This window comes from Vollenhovia emeryi, unplaced genomic scaffold (genome assembly GCF_000949405.1).
Source record: "Vollenhovia emeryi isolate VEMERY1.0 unplaced genomic scaffold, V.emery_V1.0 DF939148.1, whole genome shotgun sequence".
Lineage (NCBI taxonomy): Eukaryota > Metazoa > Arthropoda > Insecta > Hymenoptera > Formicidae > Vollenhovia > Vollenhovia emeryi.
In genome coordinates this window covers 178030-193804 of record NW_011967218.1, presented here as the reverse complement: position 1 = coordinate 193804, position 15775 = coordinate 178030, and the positions used below count along the sequence as shown (strand labels likewise).

Here is a 15775-nt window from a genome sequence, read left to right as displayed (position 1 = left end):
AACGTGCAGCTATTCCATAAAAGCTGCAAGTTGATTGGCTACACGTTTCCTCAAACTAGAACTTAGACCAAGTTCTAGGCATCGTGGACACAGGCCTTTAAGCCTTGTGTCCACGATTCAAGAACTGTGTCCAGGTACTAGTTCCAAGAAATATGCAACCAATCAACCTGTATCTTCTATGGAAAAGCTGCGAGTTGATTGGCTACGCATCTCTTGGAACTAGAACTTTGACACAGTTCTTGGATCGTGGACACAGGCCTTTAGTGACGAGCATTACAATTGTCCAAGTACTACAGTAGACACACATACACTCTCTCTTTCTCGACCCGCTGTTTCGCGGTACGGACGAGCGGACCTCGCCCAGGGTTGACGAACGCGTAAACAAACTAACGCGCGTGCCAGTTTTCCAGTCCTTTCGGGAGAGCTGATTCATCATTTTCAATCATTTTCGAGACCATTGCGTAATGACGGGACCGAGATAATGGTCGGGACGGCGTCTGTGCCCTTGAGAGAAAGAGAGCGCGAGAGAGGGAAGAAGAGAGAAAGAGAGAGAGCGCGCAGAAGACCGGGACACGGGCGTCGTCGTGGCACGTTCGAGAGCGTAGCGAGGAAAATCGCGAGCGCGAGGGAAACGCGCGGGAGTGGCGGAGGGGGAGGGGGGGGGGAGCGGCGGAGAGGCGCGAGCCGAGCGAGCTGCGTCGCAATCCCCCTCCCCTCCCCATCCCCCGTCCTCGCGCGACCAGTGTACGGCGATCGACCAGTTTTGACCAGTTTTACCTTCCAAGAGTCGAGCTATGATGTTGTCGATGTTCAATTTGTCGGTCTCAGCCATCGGGCCGGGGTCTCGTGCGCGTCCCAAGCTCAACACGGGGCACCTCGCTGCTGGGCTGACGGTCGGTCCACCGGGATTACTCGCTTGCGTGCCGCACGACACGGGAATCGCGCTCGCGGCTTCGTACAAGTTACTCGGCAATGGCCGTCCGGATAACCGCGCACTCCCGACTACACTTCCTCCCCTCGCCCCTCCTCCTACCCCGCTCCTCTTTCGCTAGTCCGCTAGTTCGCCCGCTTCCCACCGATTCCCACCGCGCCGTTTCCCATCGCTCTCGCTCTCCTCCCACCGCTCGCGCGCGCCCGCTCGCTTCCTCTCGAATTCTCTCTCGATATTTCTCTCTCTCTCTCTCCCTCTCCCTCTCTCTCTCTCTCCTCGACAACGTCGCCTCGCGTCCGGCGCGCGCTATCGAACGTGCGTGTGTACGTCCGACCGACTCTCTTTCGAGGAGTCGGTCTCTCGCAACGTCCGGAAAGTAGGGGCGAAAAGCGCCGTGCGAGCTCTCGAACCCCAGGGCGATAGATCGAACGCGGGTCGACGTCACCGGTGCGGCGGGGTCGATTGGTCGAACGCGGTACGAAATATGGAAGACGAAAAACCGACGGAACTGACGGGAAGTACGCGTCGGCCGCGTCGTATCGCATTCCGTGGCTCTCTTGTCTCCAGCTAGCGTAGCGAACGCAACTGAACGCCGACCGACGCGGATAGAAGATGCCGGAGAACGTGGTACGTGAGTCGAGCGTCCCTCTCTTCCCTCTCGCGCGGTTCGCTGTCTAAATTAAGATACGGCTCGCTCGAGCGACCGCTGCCAGAAATTGCGTCGTGGACAATAGGTTATGTTTATTATTTCCAAATTAAACGCGTGAACGCGTCCGAGATGGATGTCGCGTCAATTTTTATCTCCCTCGCTCACGCTCTCTCGTGCAAATTTGGGAACGATTGACGAAAATCGTTGATATCTCGTAACCGAGCAGCGTCGAATTCGTCAAGTCTCGAGAGAGCGAAAAGCGTCACCAGTCTCTTTTCTTTTTCAAGCTGAACGGTGATCACATTGACGTGAAAGGTGCCACCTGCGAGTCGCAAGAAAACGACGAGGAGAACAACACTGAGAACGACGTGCACTTCGATCCTATAATTTCGTTACCCTTGATAGAAGTGTCAAACAATGAGGAGGACGAGACGGAGATGTTGAAGCTGTAAGCCATTGTGTTTTGTTTTTCCTGTACGCCCGAGCCGAACTCTCGACAACCGACATTGAGTTTGAAAGCTTATTAATTTGACGCTTGACATTCTCTCTATTGATATCTAGACGGGCAAAGTTGTACCGATACGACACGTCGAGTAATCCCGCGGAATGGAAGGAGCGTGGCACGGGGGAGGTGAAGTTGCTGAGACACAAGACAAAGAACACCGTCAGAGTGGTGATGCGCAGAGACAAAACTCTCAAGATCTGTGCGAATCATTTTATCACACCGTGGATGGAGCTGAAGCCAAATTGCGGCAGCGACAGAGCGTGGGTGTGGAGCGTACTCGCCGATTACGCTGACGAGCAGCTCAAGCCGGAATTACTCGCGATACGTTTCGCGAATGCCGACAGTAAGTTCGAAAGTCAATTTGAAACTTAAACGCCATTCAGGACCTGGCGCAGGTGGCGGCCAATTAAATTGCCAAGTGAATCCGTACACCGTCCTTTTTCCACCCTGCACCGCGCGCCGTTACTTTCCGGACATGTAACGCAGATCTTCCCTAGGTGAGATCATTGTCGCCGGTGAATTGACGCGCTCTAAAAATCGCCGAACGATTTTTGTAAATTATTTCAATTTAATTTTGCTGTACTTAGCATTATTAAGTTAACTAAGAGTTAAGTACAAGCTCGTCTTTGATGAATATCAAGAATAAAAGAAGGACTAAGGCCAATATATTTACGGGCAATAAAACATTTAATAGAATAATAATTCCAGCAAATCCATTGTCATGTGTCGGCGATGAACAATGTTTTTGTGTTTAAGTAAAACGATTAGAGTAAATCGATGTATGGAAGGCGTGTATAATAACGCGTGATTCTTAAAGATGGATAATTAAAATTGCAATAAGTAACACACGTTTTCCTTTTACAAATAAAAATGAATAACATTAAATTGGATTATTATTCTATTAAATGTTTTATTGCTCGTAAATATATTGGCCTTAATCCTACTTTTATTCTTGATTATTAAGTTACCCTCCCCATATTGAATTAAAATTCTTATTGCAAAGTTCTAAAGTACCGCACGAGATGTTGTAGTTATACGCACGCGTATGACGCAAATGACACAATGAGTAGCGACGATGGTAGGATGTTGCTGCATTACTTGACTTGTTTGCGATAGACGCGACACTGTGGAAGGAAGCTTTTGAGAAGGCTAAGAAGATTGTAGGATCTGAATGCGAGATTTATGCTGGCAAGGGCAATTCGGAACAGAAGCGCGTTGAGAGCGACAGCGAGTCCAGCAGCGACGTAAGTTACAGCGAGAGTACCGATAACGAGGACCAGACAAAATCGGCCAAGCGGACCGAGGACTGCGACGCGATTTCTCCGCAGAAGGAGATTACGAAAGAGGCGACGGGGGAGACGGACGTAGTAGCGAGCGAAGAGAAAATAATCAACGAGCTGACAAAGTTGAAAGTGAAAAACGAAGGTGAGAAGTAAGAGATTGTGTATATTCGGTGACGAGTACATAAAACGTGACGCGGAGCTTATCAAAAGGCACATTCTAACATACATTACATGCCATTGTTTCATTACTTGATAATCGAATGTAATACATAGGCATTTTTAGCAATAATGTTATAGAGAAGCTTATTAAATCTTTTTTCCAAGCGTGATGAAACTGTACGTATCTGTATAAACATATTATCTGTGATTTTTTTAACCTGGTATGAAATTCATACGAAATTGCATTTGTACTGAAAGGAATGTATGCGAGGGAATGTATGTTGACTGTTTCTTTCTCAGTCGAGAAACGAATAAATACAACGACAAGTGTACGAACGCAAAGCCTCCCGCATTTTATTTCTTCATTATTTCACAAAGATGCGTTATCAAACTTTTTTTTTATAGTTGACCGCGCACTATGTTTCCCATGATCAAGAAGAATGAATAGTGTGTTGAAAGAGCGATACAGTCGATATAAAATTAATCCACCTTTACGATGTTTACGATGTAACGTCTCACTCCACAACCTGTTAGCCTTCCGTTTTCTTAGAGAATATGTTTAATCAATTGTTTACTGCTATTGTGCGTAATTGATAATAGTTTTACTTAACACATTCCCAGTCTGTCGGTTGGATCCTGTTGGTAAGATTGGAGAAATATATAATAATTTCTAAATTATTATATGATCCAACAATGATTTATAAAACAAAAGAAATGGACAGGCTTGATCGGCTGTTTTCCACTCGACGGATCCACTGTATGGTGTCGGGAGGAATAGAGATCAGTTTGGCTCCCAACGAGACTCTATTCCGTTGTCGGACACTCACAAGAGCAGTAAATGTATCGAATGACCGATTCGACAAATGGACAAATAGTCTTGGATATGAGAATTATATATATATTTTTTTTATATTTATCGCCTGATTTGCTTCGTATTGTATAGAGAAATGAAACGATAAAGCGTTTAAGGGAAATGATGTTACATTTCGCGTTTGTAGAACACGAAAAGCAAGAGATACTTGGTTACAGAGGAATAAACTAAGGAATGCAAAATAATTAAAGTAACGCGGAGTGGATCTTTTAACCCTTTCATGATCACGTGGCATTTTCAGAAGCTATTGCTTATTAACAAAAGATCGACGGAAAATTGAAATGAAATGAACGACTCGCGAACGGTCATGAAAGGATCAAATGGAATGTCCGAGTGTACCTTGCACAGTTGCCACTTGATCGGTTTGTACATACAATGGATAAAGTGGTCCAAAGTAGCGCAACAACTCGACACACGAAAACTTGGTCGCTAGGTGTTTGTTACTTATTGTTAGACAAGTCCTTTACAGCTCATCCCTCGCTGAGAAAGATTGCAAGATGTTTCGTCTTTCTTCCATCGTACGCTTCTTTTGATCGGACAGTTTTCCTCTGTAAAGAAGTCCCTGCACTCGTGTTTCTTCCGTCTGTACGAACACATCTCCCCGCTCGAGGATCTTCTCCATAGTCTTGACATAAATTTTTGCCGCCTCTCGTTGCTCCTCCGGTAAAGTCCCCTCAAAGATTCTTGCTTTCTTCAGTATCTCCTAGGAAAAGAATACACGCGCTTTGTAGCATTTATTGAGCCACTCTAGGTAATAGTAGCAATAATAATCCAACGAAATATAAGTTGCCTTGTTGATCTTCAAGTCCTCACCTGCCTGTCCTGTTCTCCCGCGGCTTTGAACTCTTCGGCCAGCTTATCCAAACGTTCCACGCATCCTGGTAGGCCCAAGTACACTCTCGATTTAGACCTGACAAATCGCTTCAAGTATTCGCCCGTAAAATCGGAATCCTTCTCGGGAGTGAATCTGAGCGGCTCCGATTTGCCTTGTACGAATAGTAAAACTACCGGGAAGTCGTCCTTCTTGATGCTGTAACGTTGCGCCAGATCGGAGTTGTCCTTATTGCCAAAGTCCTTGACGCCCACTGTGGCTATCAGGAGATCCTGCGAGTCCCTGGTGTCGGCCGCTACCGTCGCGTACTGCTCGTGCTTGCCGCCGTACGGAAATGCGACGTCGAATTTCACGAGTACCGCCTTAAACTTGGGGATAACCTGCGAGAAAACGTTTTACGTAGACACTCGTAGCCGCCAACAAGTCCTATATTAATCAGGAGTGAGCAAGAATATGTTGATGTTCGACATTTCAACGTCATTTACCTGATACCAAAACGCAAACACATTATTTAGCATTAAGGATTGCGAGAGCAAACGTGGACAGTTTGTCAGTTTTTCATGAGTAAAATGTGCGAAAAATGAAATTGTAAAATGAAAAATTGTCAGACTAATTTAGCTGTTGAGAAATTTGATTTCATCAATTGAATCACATCTGTAACGTACACATGTATAATCAGACTTATTTGCACACGTCGGAAGTTCTATACACGTGTACTCTTTTCGAAGACTCGGGGGAAGACGTTAAGATGCCGATCGATTTGTTGGAGCTTATATATCAGGGTTGATATCTTTGTCATAAATAAAGAGTGCTTGCGGATCACAGTACAATGGTAACAGGTAATGGAACCTGCCGACAGTGCCAACGTGGCTAATGGTAACTATGGCAACTATGGATGAAAATAGTGAAAATTGATCGTATCTTTCTGCCTCTTAATCCTTATGTTTTTGGCCAAATGCACATATTTATGTACACGTGTGCTAAAGCACACGATTATCACATTGTAGAACTGTATTAAAGTTGAGATGAATTAATAATTTTATTCATTCAAGTAGATTCTGCCGGATCGGAGCAAAATTATTCAATTCTCATTGAATCACGTTGAGCTCTTCGCACTTTCGTACCTTGTCAAACGAATACGAGTCCAAGGGCACGCATCCTTTGCAGTCATCAGCAATGGTAACGTGCGAAGCGGCGATAACGAGGACAAACACGAGGCTCGAACGAATCATGACGACAGGTAAGACTCGCGATATTTGTGCCACTACTTGGTACTCATTCGTCTACCAAAGTCGACTTAATCAATCGACTACGCTACTCTCGCTACTCCGTTCTCTTCTCTCGCGTTCTGCGGAATTAGACACGACGGTTATCGACCTGTCTTCCTCCTATGTACACTCGCACAACGCGCGCGTGTGCCACGTGAAGCGGCAACGTGTCGGTTGAACTAGAGTTGAACGAACCGGCTTCGTGCTTCGTCCCAGCCTTGTGGAATTTGTTCGAGGCTACAAACGGTGCTTCTCGTCCAGGCGCATCGAGAGACAGGTGGAATAGAAAACCCTACGAAAGTCTTTACAATGTGTTTTTGCACACACGATCGACGTTTTTCTATTCCAAGATCTTTCGGAGCAAGTGTCCCTTTATTCAAGTCAGCTGTTTTCTTTAGGTTCTCCTTCCTCTTCGGTTCTCTTCTCCCACTACTCGCGTTTGCCACGTGACAACGTACACCACTGCGTGCCACGCATGTGCCACTGAACAAGAATAGGGATCAAGGGACAATTTTAGAACGGGAAAAAGGCACGGTTCTGACGAGGTCGAGTTCAGAGAGATCGACACTCGATTACATATCGATACACACAAGGGAGTAATGCAAATTTTACAAGTTACAACTTTATTATCTCACGAAGAGATGCAACGCAATTTTTCGGTTGGAACGCTAGAGGAAAAGTATAATTGCAAAAAGAAATTCTTTCCAATATTGTTTTTATCGTTGCTCCGTCACGCAATAGAGCTAGATACATATCTAATGTATATTAACTGCAGTTCCATTGATATATTATAGAAAAGAATATTTTAAACTATACAGATCACTCGTGTGTAATATTTTTGCGGCGGGGACGACAGAATCGTTCAAGTTTTACTAAAAATTCATTATATCACTTTTAGCTGTAACCGTAAAAATTTTACGTTTCTATCAAACCTTGTCAAAATCGGCAAAAATTTCTCACGTCGCTTTCGTACTACGAATAAGAAAATGATTACTTTTATTGTTACCAATAACTCTCTCACATATTAAATCATTTTCCCTTTTTATGCTCTAATCTTGGTCTTCCTTTCTTCGTAGTCGGCTTATCCTTTCCTTTATTTAGCAAGGGATGAGTTTCTGTAAATTTCATTGTTAACTTATCAGAATACTGGTATAAGAAGAGCAGCCACCAACTGCTTGTAAGCATAATTAATTTGATCCGTGCGAAACAAGAGGCGTTATCATCGATCTTACCATCGATCGGCGCCCCCTGCAGATCTATATCGTGCGAACGGTGTTTCTTCATCGGCGGCTCGTGTGGCGTTACTTGATTGTCCTCGGAATCCTCGACGTCTGGGGATATAGGTAGAAACTGAAGAGAACCGATATCTTCCGTCTCCTCGTCAGAGCTGCAAAACGCAGCAACTCTGTCAATTGACGCAACGTCGACCTCTATTTCTTCGTCCTGAGCCTCCTCCCCTTGTACGACAGATTTATCCTCGTCGCTCAGATCAAATTCGCTTTCTCTCTCCTCGTACTCAACATTTTCATCCAATTCTTTAAAGTCCGGCGCGAACGCAGACCAATTCTCAACTTGATTTTGTGCCCAAATGGAGACCACGCCTGACGATATGGATGCGATTATTGGCCTCACTGGATGCCACTGTAGAGAGAGGGCGAAATAGAAGGCTGCACGCGTATTAGAAAGAAATGTTTATCTTAATGCCATTCTTACCACAACGTCGAGCAAAAGCTCGCCTTTGGTCCCGTGTAAGATTTTCACCAAGTTTCCAATGCTCTTTTCCCACACGTACAATGCATGCTGCCTCGCTGATCCAGCGCATACGTACTCGCCATCCCCCGAGAAGCAGCATTTCTTCCACATCGTCTTATTCACGAGATCTTGCAGTTTTTGTATTGGCTCGGGCTCGCCATCCTTGCCGCACGCTAATATCTCGGTGCTGTCGTATACGCGAATTACTCTATCGGCGGTGTTGACCAGAAAACAGGAGCCTCGCCGTGCAAACTCGATACTTTTCACCGCTGTATTACTGGCGGTGCCCTGCGTTATTTTGTAAGAGGCTTTTACACTCAGCGTCTCGGCGTCGAGAACCAAGACTCTGCCGCGAGCATTTCCTGTATACACGTAATCTCCGCGCCGATCGAATGACGCTACTATGTTTAAGTCACTCTGAAATTAGAGCGCGGTTACCATCTTTTGTAATTTCAATTAACAGCAATACCTGAAAACGGCACGTCGGTGCCGCCGGCGCGACTAGTGTGTCGTGTCGCGCGAATGGAAGTGGAATGTTGAATCAAAACGTGTGCTGTATATTGTACATACGTCTTCGTCGAGTGGTATAACTCTATGTGTTCCTTCGACATCGACCATAACAGCGGCGTGGCGCATCGGGCATACCAGAAATTTGTTGAGATTCCTCGGGTGAAACTGTACTTTCAATATTGGAGAAGGGAACCTGTATTTCTGATCGCATTCTCCAGACAAAACATCCCATATGCACACATTGTTGTCTGTGGACGCACTTAATAATTTATGACCATTTCTAGACCAACTAAAAGACGCAACTGATTTAGTACGTTTCGAGACTCGCTCCTTTATTTCCTCCAATTCCCTCTCAATCACTTTATATTTATACGTGTACGCAACAAACTTTACAGATTGTCTACAACTTACCTCAGCGAACATACTGGATGTACGTGAGCACTGATAATTTTGGCGATACCGCGAGTCAGAAAATCCCAAATAACTATTCTTCCGTCGTTGCAGCCCACGGCAAGTAATGTCCCTCTTTTATTAAATGTACAGGTTACAGCAAGGGATATGCAATCTAACGTGCCATCGAACTCCTAGTTGGAATTAAAATCATTCAAAATGTTTATACACCCAATTACTTCATAATAAAATCACAGTCGTATCGCAATATTGTACATACTTCTGGATAGTTTTGACCAAATGACTCTGTAAAAAAAAATACATATAATTGTTGAAGGAAATGTTATAAAGTGCATATACTAACTTATTAGAAAAATCCTTATTTTATTATCATTAATCGCAGTCTCATCGCTATTCATTTACCTAAAAGTTCCAAGTTCATTTTCACAAAGCTGATTTATCTTGTTTCTTTATGGTTACCCACGCTATCCTGAGCGTGCCTCGGCTGTTCCCAAGATATACTGACAGTCTGACAGCACTGAAAATCTACAGTTTGTATTTATGTATGTAACCTGAGAGCGGCCATGCCGGCGTTTTACTCGATACCTTTTCAAGAGACTGTTTCGCGCGCCTCTACGCCCATTTTTTACTTTCGGAACTAGTTTGCCATGCATCTTCTGACACCGCCGATAAAGTCACCACTCTGTGCGTGTCCATGCTAAGCCTATGGGCTCAATATGGCGACTCAATGCTCGATGTTCATTGGTTTGAACGGCTTTCATGCTATGCACATCCCAGTGAGAAATGGATTCGTCGATCGATGTCGAAACGATGTCGAATCGACGTCAATTTGACGGTATCGATGTCGATCGACATCGTTTTGACATCGACCGACGAATCATTTCTCACTGGGATGCCGAGCGCATAGGAAACTCGTATCAGAACCGCGGATTTCCAAATCTTTCACTTTTCGGGACTGCGATTTTTCGGTCCCTACGTTGAAGTTGCTCCATCGTTGTCAATAATGAGTTTATCGATTCGAGTCTTAAAAGACACGGGACATTATTTATCATATGTATAACACTAGCGTTTAATACTTATCCCCCCTCCCCCTCTCTTTCTCTCTCATTAGTTTTTCTGTATATTAAGAGAAGTTTAATAGAACTTTATTACGGAACAGCATTTATCAAGTATACATATACACGTGTACTGTTAAAGAAATTTTTTTAACTAAGAAAATAGATTGACTTAAAATTGTTTTTTTTACTGAAGCAAATATTTATTCTATTTAAATAAAAATATCAATTTCAAGTAAATCTATTTATTATATTGAGTAAATTAATTTAAATCATTACATTTTCTACATTCAAATAAAGATTTCATGATATTACAGAATACTATTTATTAAATGAAATAATTGTTTTTGTTAAATAAGAAATCCAATTTTCTTCGCTGTGAAAATTACATCTTATTAAACATTTTATTCTCTTTCCACGATGCCGATTGGTTTTTTCGAAACGCGGTGTGCTTCACTTCTCTTTTAGATTCGTAGTAAATGAAGATTTGCAATTTAGAAATACACATTTGTATGCACCAACTATTGAGGTAAAATCTCTAATTAGTATAATTAGAATTTAAGTAACAACGATTTTGGTTCCGATACATTTTCTCGATTCAACAGAATAATTTTGGCTCTATTCGGGATTATTAGTATTAGCGGAAAACGTCGAGAGGGCGAGAACGTACATCCGCCTTCTTCTTACTGTGTGTTCGTCAAGCCGGTGCGCAACGCACAAGTTCGAATATTCACTGTGTAAAATAAAGTATAAGTGATATCTAATTTAGTGCAATTCTCTTGCCCTCTTCGATCCTCTCTCACACAAACACCTGGACGAGTAGCGCGAAGCGAAAGTCTCAATACTCATATCTCTAAAACTAAATGTCACCTTAAGTTGAAACTTTTTTTCTATTAATATCTTATCATAAGGAGTTGATTCGCATATGAATCGATCCCGAAATCGAGGGCCGCAAAACAGGCGAAAACCCCGTTCTTTTTACAGTCACTCTTTAGTTTCCATCTTTATATTTTGTCTGGAATACAATATTTCAATACATGTTACCGAATTTGTCTCAAAATTAATTAGGTCATTTTATTGTCAATGACACTCATTTGCCACTATGATCGACATGTCATCACTCGCTTATACTGCTCCAATATGTAACTGAAAATAGATATTTTTTAACACTATCCATCGCACATAAATTTATCATAATTTTGTCAAAAAGAATACGACATACTTTTTAATGCCAAATAAAATAGCGTGACAAAAATTACAAGTATTCTCCTATGGTTTTTAAATTATGATAAAATAATATTATGCCCGCATTTTGGACGCCCGGTATCCAGAGTCGCCTGGACTCGAGTCGTTAATGTTTATTAACTATATTATTGATTCGAAGTTTGGTCCCTGCCTTGAGCGGACGCGTCGTGGGCCAATTGAATTTCTCTGATTATAGTAAACATCGTTTCTCGTCGCAAAACGATCTTCTGTCATTACCGCGAACGCGTGTGTAAGTGTGACAATACGAGGTGAAACCGGACCGGATCACACCGGAGCAAACTCGAAAATTGACGAGCGCTACGAGCCCCCAAAATGTTGCGTCTCTCGCGGAGACGCAAGCCGCCGGATCCGATCCGGTTTCACCTCGCATCGTCACACTCACACACGCGTTCGCGGTAACGACAGAAGATCATTTTGCGACAAGAAACGATGTTTACTATAATCAGAGGAATTCAATTGGCCCACGACGCGTCCGCTCAAGGCAGGGACCAAACTTCGAATCAGTAAGATAATTAATAAACATTAACAACTCGTATCCAGGCGACTCCAGAAACTGGGCGTCCAAAACGCGGGCATAACAATATTTTGAGCAGAAAACAAGAACGTCATGGAAAAACTTACTTCTCAGCCGAACAATCTCCCATCCAATCAGACATGTCCATCATCATGTGAAACAAACGTTCTAAATATTGCTTAATGCATAGTATAATTACATCTTCCGAGTAACATTGAAACGGTGTATAATACGTTTCATGAAAGGTCATAATATTGCTACAACTTTCAATTTCTTTACCAAATACTTTCCACACCTAAAAAAGAAACGCATTCTTGCTAATTGAACTATAATTGAAGAAACATTTGATTATACTCGCACGAAATTATGCACATTTTTGCACAAAATAACATACGAGTGTGCACTTTTTTTTTTGGTACAAACTTTGTTCTAATTTCTCACCTGCACCCATTTCTTCGATAATATGTCTCGCAAAGATTCTCTATGTTTAAAACGTTGTAGGGCATAAACAGCCTCGACGCCTTCCTCGACGGTCTTGATCTCTTCGAATACGCGGTCGATCAAAGTTTTGACCATGCCCTCCAATTCCACCACAAAGTTCCTAAACTTGAGCATGCTTTCTAGCCACGAAGATTTTGTAACGTTCAAAATGTCGTCTCGGATCAATTTGATTTCATCGAGACTCTCATAAAATAGGCTCTCTATTTGGCGACAGTAGGCATCGTACTCTATACCTCTTGGACCGCCGATTATTCCCACTTTATTGCACCTATAGAAATTGTATGTGTTACACTCGTCACACGTATTAATTATAATGTTGCAACATATTATTCTGGAACATGCGTGTACAAAAGACTCCACTACCTTCCAAATACTATCGAAGAATCACATATTTCAATGATATCGCGGCATCTTTGCATAAACGTATCAATATAATTAAATATCAAGTGTTTGTTCACATCCCAGGTGGTATTCGATCGAATCAGCGCAGTTATCTTCGTAATCTGCAATCAATCTTACTAAAAAAAAATGAACAGATGATCGGATTCTACAGGACATGTAGCAAATTTCATCAACTTTCTTCAAATTAAATTGAACATCTATTAAACTCTATTAAAGTAATGTTGTACATACAATGCATCTTGCTTTCAATTTGCTAACCCGGGCAGTTTGTTAATCACTCGGGATAATAAGTTTGTAAAATTGGTTTATGAAGATTATTAAGAAACAATGTGTTGCTTGGTGAAAGCTTGATAAAATTAGCCATAAACATCTTAAATTCAGGTACTTTAGTATAGGTCGTTTTATATGTTTCGCAGCAAGAGATGCATTTTCGAAGTATATCTATTCCATTTTCCGCATCGCCTTCTAGTATCACTTGTAAATTGATACAATCCTTACATTGATGTACTATTTGAGTGCTTATAGCCTCACAAAGTACCTCTGTGTTGCTCCTAAAGTAAACAAGTACGCTTATTTTGTTATCCAATTTTCTAATAAGCGAATAATTTAAATTATTTTTAAAGAAGTCAGAATGTAACTCGAGATGTAACGATTACGACCACGAATATTACGAATAAAACAATTGGCAATCAAGTCGCAAATGTGATATCTGTTAAATACAGATAAGAAACCGTACGACAGATTATAAAATGAAGATTCTGTCCAGATGAACAATATCAAAAACAGTATTTTCATTACAGGCTCTTCAATCTCGCCTGGACATTTCAGATTGTTACAAGCTTCTGACAGAACATTCAGATATGTTATGTTGGACGCTGCTTGTTCCAATTCTTCACGAAGTTGTAATGTCAACAGTTGAAAGGAGTCGACGCTCGGTGAACAAACGTTCTTTAACAGATGTAATATCGATCGAATTTCCGTACTCGATAACTGATCGTGCAAACAGCATAAATTAAAGTCTGCAAATAAAACGGTTAGTGTAATTTCGCGACAAAATTGAATAAATACAAATGGCAATTAAAATAGCTTCATTATATGTGTAATACGTGGTAACATTCGACATTAACATCTCGCTGTCCAACGTTGTAACTCATCAAATATGGTTCGTTCGCCTTTGCTCGTGGATCTGCTCGCCAATACTTGTCGTATCTGTTTGACCCAATATCGTGCAATTCTTTCAAATCTATCGATTAATGCCTTTTCCGATTCGCGCAATTTTTCCGAGATATGTGGACCACTTGTTTCTGTAAAATTCGGCTGTCTGCTTCTCGGTGATGTTGCGACATCGGACAGATTCTCTGCTGGGACGTACAACTTGGTCAAACCCATTGGCTTATAAACCCATTCGGTTAAGCACATGAGAAAGTTGTGTAGATTGAAAAACAGATCGTTTCGGATAACTGTTTCTTGTTAAAGAAAGAATTGTCGATCGATATCCGAGATTGGCGCCGAAAACTCGAATAATGTAACGATGTTTTTGATAACGATTTGAATTTCTATGAAATTCTTATGACTAAATTCACTTGCTACTTCCAGAATCCGCAAGTGTTACAGCTGGACTCAATAGGAATTGTTTTAAACATTAAAGAAAAAGATACTATCTGGCCATTCGCCAGTGTCGCGCGCGATGGGCACGTACATGTTCTCCATTACTTTCAACACGCACACCATTGCGTTACGATTGATGCTGCCGAAGGTGACCGTTGCATGAAAATTGTCGACGGTGAACACATGCGAGGGTATTCGCGAGAAATACACGAAATCGCTTTGGTTCGCGTCCGAGATGCTTAATTGCGCCTTCAACGTATCAACTTGGAAATATATGCATAACAATGTGCAAGCTGGATTCTCGAAGTATTCGCGAATTATCGTACAACAATCCTCTTTCCAGTCCGAGTCCTCGATGGAAGGAAGAATGGTGAGATCTTTCACATATTGTACCTGAAACAACGTATCACAAAATGTTTGTCATGAAAAGAGCCGACTCTAAAAATTAGCTCCAAAATGCAAATCTGTCTTTAATTTATTTATATTTTTGTGAGACATATATTGAAAAAGTTATACGAAACTGACGTGAAGCAAGAGTCACGATTGTAGAAAAATTAAGAAACCTGTCTTGAACACAAAAATGTATCGTTAAAGAGATGAAAATTCAACTTGTACGAGGCAAGTGGGAAGGACCAGTAAGAGTGTAGCAGCACTTTTGTGTTACTGCAAAAAGATGAAATAAGATACAATTAGAGAAAATAGAAAGTAATGTGTGTATGCGAATGCATTGAAACAAACTTGGCGGACAAACCGACCAATTTATCCAAGTCCTGTTGATCATAGACCGGTTTGATTGGTTCGGAGGAGAGCTCCTCTTCGGTCTCGGGACTCTCTGAAACATTGGAGAATGGAAAATGCAATGTCGCACGCTTCTGCATATACGTGTTGTGTATTGATTAATTAATTTTTTAGTTAATTAACCGATTAGTCAATTGGACAAATGTCGGTCCGAAGGGGAACGAGCTTGTTAGAAGAAAAAGACCTTGTCGACCAAAATCTTCCTCGTCCGTATCCATGTCTAAAAATTCTCGATGAGGATCCACCGGCGACTTGTCCACTTTCTTCGTTTTCTCCATCTTTCACCTCGTTTCGTTTAGCTAAAGTTAAAAACGTTCGCGAACGCGAGTTTAATTAACAACTATCACGAGACACGGTAGTATCTCGCGCCAAGTATAAAGCCAACGGCACACGATACTATTTTTCCTACTGGATTGCGTAGGAGAACCAATAAGGTTGCAGAGTTTTAAGGCTGGTATTA

At 42.1% G+C, this 15775-nt stretch overlaps 5 protein-coding genes across 8 annotated transcripts in view; 1 reads left to right on the top strand and 4 right to left on the bottom strand.

Moving 5' to 3' along the window:
* LOC105565859 (serine/threonine-protein phosphatase alpha-2 isoform) overlaps nucleotides 1-1044 on the bottom strand; it is a 6313-nt gene extending 5269 nt beyond the window's left edge. The window contains exon 1 of the mRNA XM_012019400.1: nucleotides 778-1044. Within this exon, the coding sequence (XP_011874790.1) occupies nucleotides 778-832 (55 nt within the window). The 5' untranslated portion in view covers nucleotides 833-1044. The remainder of the gene's footprint in view (nucleotides 1-777) is intronic.
* Nucleotides 1045-1202: 158 nt separating this feature from the next.
* Nucleotides 1203-3869, top strand: LOC105565857 (ran-specific GTPase-activating protein-like). The gene is made up of 4 exons (XM_012019397.1): nucleotides 1203-1558; nucleotides 1868-2028; nucleotides 2142-2428; nucleotides 3202-3869. The coding sequence occupies exons 1-4, from the start codon at nucleotides 1544-1546 to the stop codon at nucleotides 3519-3521; spliced, it is 783 nt and encodes a 260-aa protein (XP_011874787.1). The 5' UTR covers nucleotides 1203-1543; the 3' UTR covers nucleotides 3522-3869.
* Nucleotides 3858-6938, bottom strand: LOC105565858 (endoplasmic reticulum resident protein 29). Of its 2 annotated transcripts, XM_012019399.1 has the most exons (4): nucleotides 6694-6938; nucleotides 6355-6578; nucleotides 5212-5610; nucleotides 3858-5101 (listed from the first exon to the last, which is right to left on the bottom strand). In XM_012019399.1, exons 2-4 carry the CDS (start codon nucleotides 6460-6462, stop codon nucleotides 4862-4864), a joined length of 747 nt encoding a protein of 248 aa, XP_011874789.1. In that variant the 5' UTR covers nucleotides 6463-6578; nucleotides 6694-6938; the 3' UTR covers nucleotides 3858-4861. The 2 variants fall into 2 exon arrangements, with proteins under 2 accessions (XP_011874789.1, XP_011874788.1); XM_012019398.1 differs by having other exon boundaries at nucleotides 6355-6938.
* A 539-nt stretch (nucleotides 6939-7477) lies between these two features.
* Nucleotides 7478-9954, bottom strand: LOC105565856 (retinoblastoma-binding protein 5 homolog). Its single transcript, XM_012019396.1, has 7 exons — nucleotides 9574-9954; nucleotides 9431-9456; nucleotides 9172-9344; nucleotides 8821-9049; nucleotides 8212-8667; nucleotides 7731-8139; nucleotides 7478-7613 (listed from the first exon to the last, which is right to left on the bottom strand). Exons 1-7 carry the CDS (start codon nucleotides 9590-9592, stop codon nucleotides 7528-7530), a joined length of 1398 nt encoding a protein of 465 aa, XP_011874786.1. The 5' UTR covers nucleotides 9593-9954; the 3' UTR covers nucleotides 7478-7527.
* Nucleotides 9955-10826: 872 nt separating this feature from the next.
* On the bottom strand, nucleotides 10827-15716 carry LOC105565855 (dynein-1-beta heavy chain, flagellar inner arm I1 complex). 3 transcript variants are annotated; one of them, XM_012019394.1, is made up of 11 exons: nucleotides 15500-15579; nucleotides 15273-15349; nucleotides 15081-15180; nucleotides 14568-14910; nucleotides 14037-14369; nucleotides 13646-13928; nucleotides 13295-13460; nucleotides 12871-13010; nucleotides 12448-12775; nucleotides 12114-12301; nucleotides 10827-11372 (listed from the first exon to the last, which is right to left on the bottom strand). In XM_012019394.1, exons 2-11 carry the CDS (start codon nucleotides 15296-15298, stop codon nucleotides 11327-11329), a joined length of 1953 nt encoding a protein of 650 aa, XP_011874784.1. In that variant the 5' UTR covers nucleotides 15299-15349; nucleotides 15500-15579; the 3' UTR covers nucleotides 10827-11326. The 3 variants fall into 3 exon arrangements, with proteins under 3 accessions (XP_011874784.1, XP_011874785.1, XP_011874783.1); XM_012019395.1 differs by having other exon boundaries at nucleotides 15439-15567; XM_012019393.1 differs by lacking the exon at nucleotides 15081-15180 and having other exon boundaries at nucleotides 15500-15716.
* Between the last annotated feature and the right edge of the window lie 59 nt (nucleotides 15717-15775).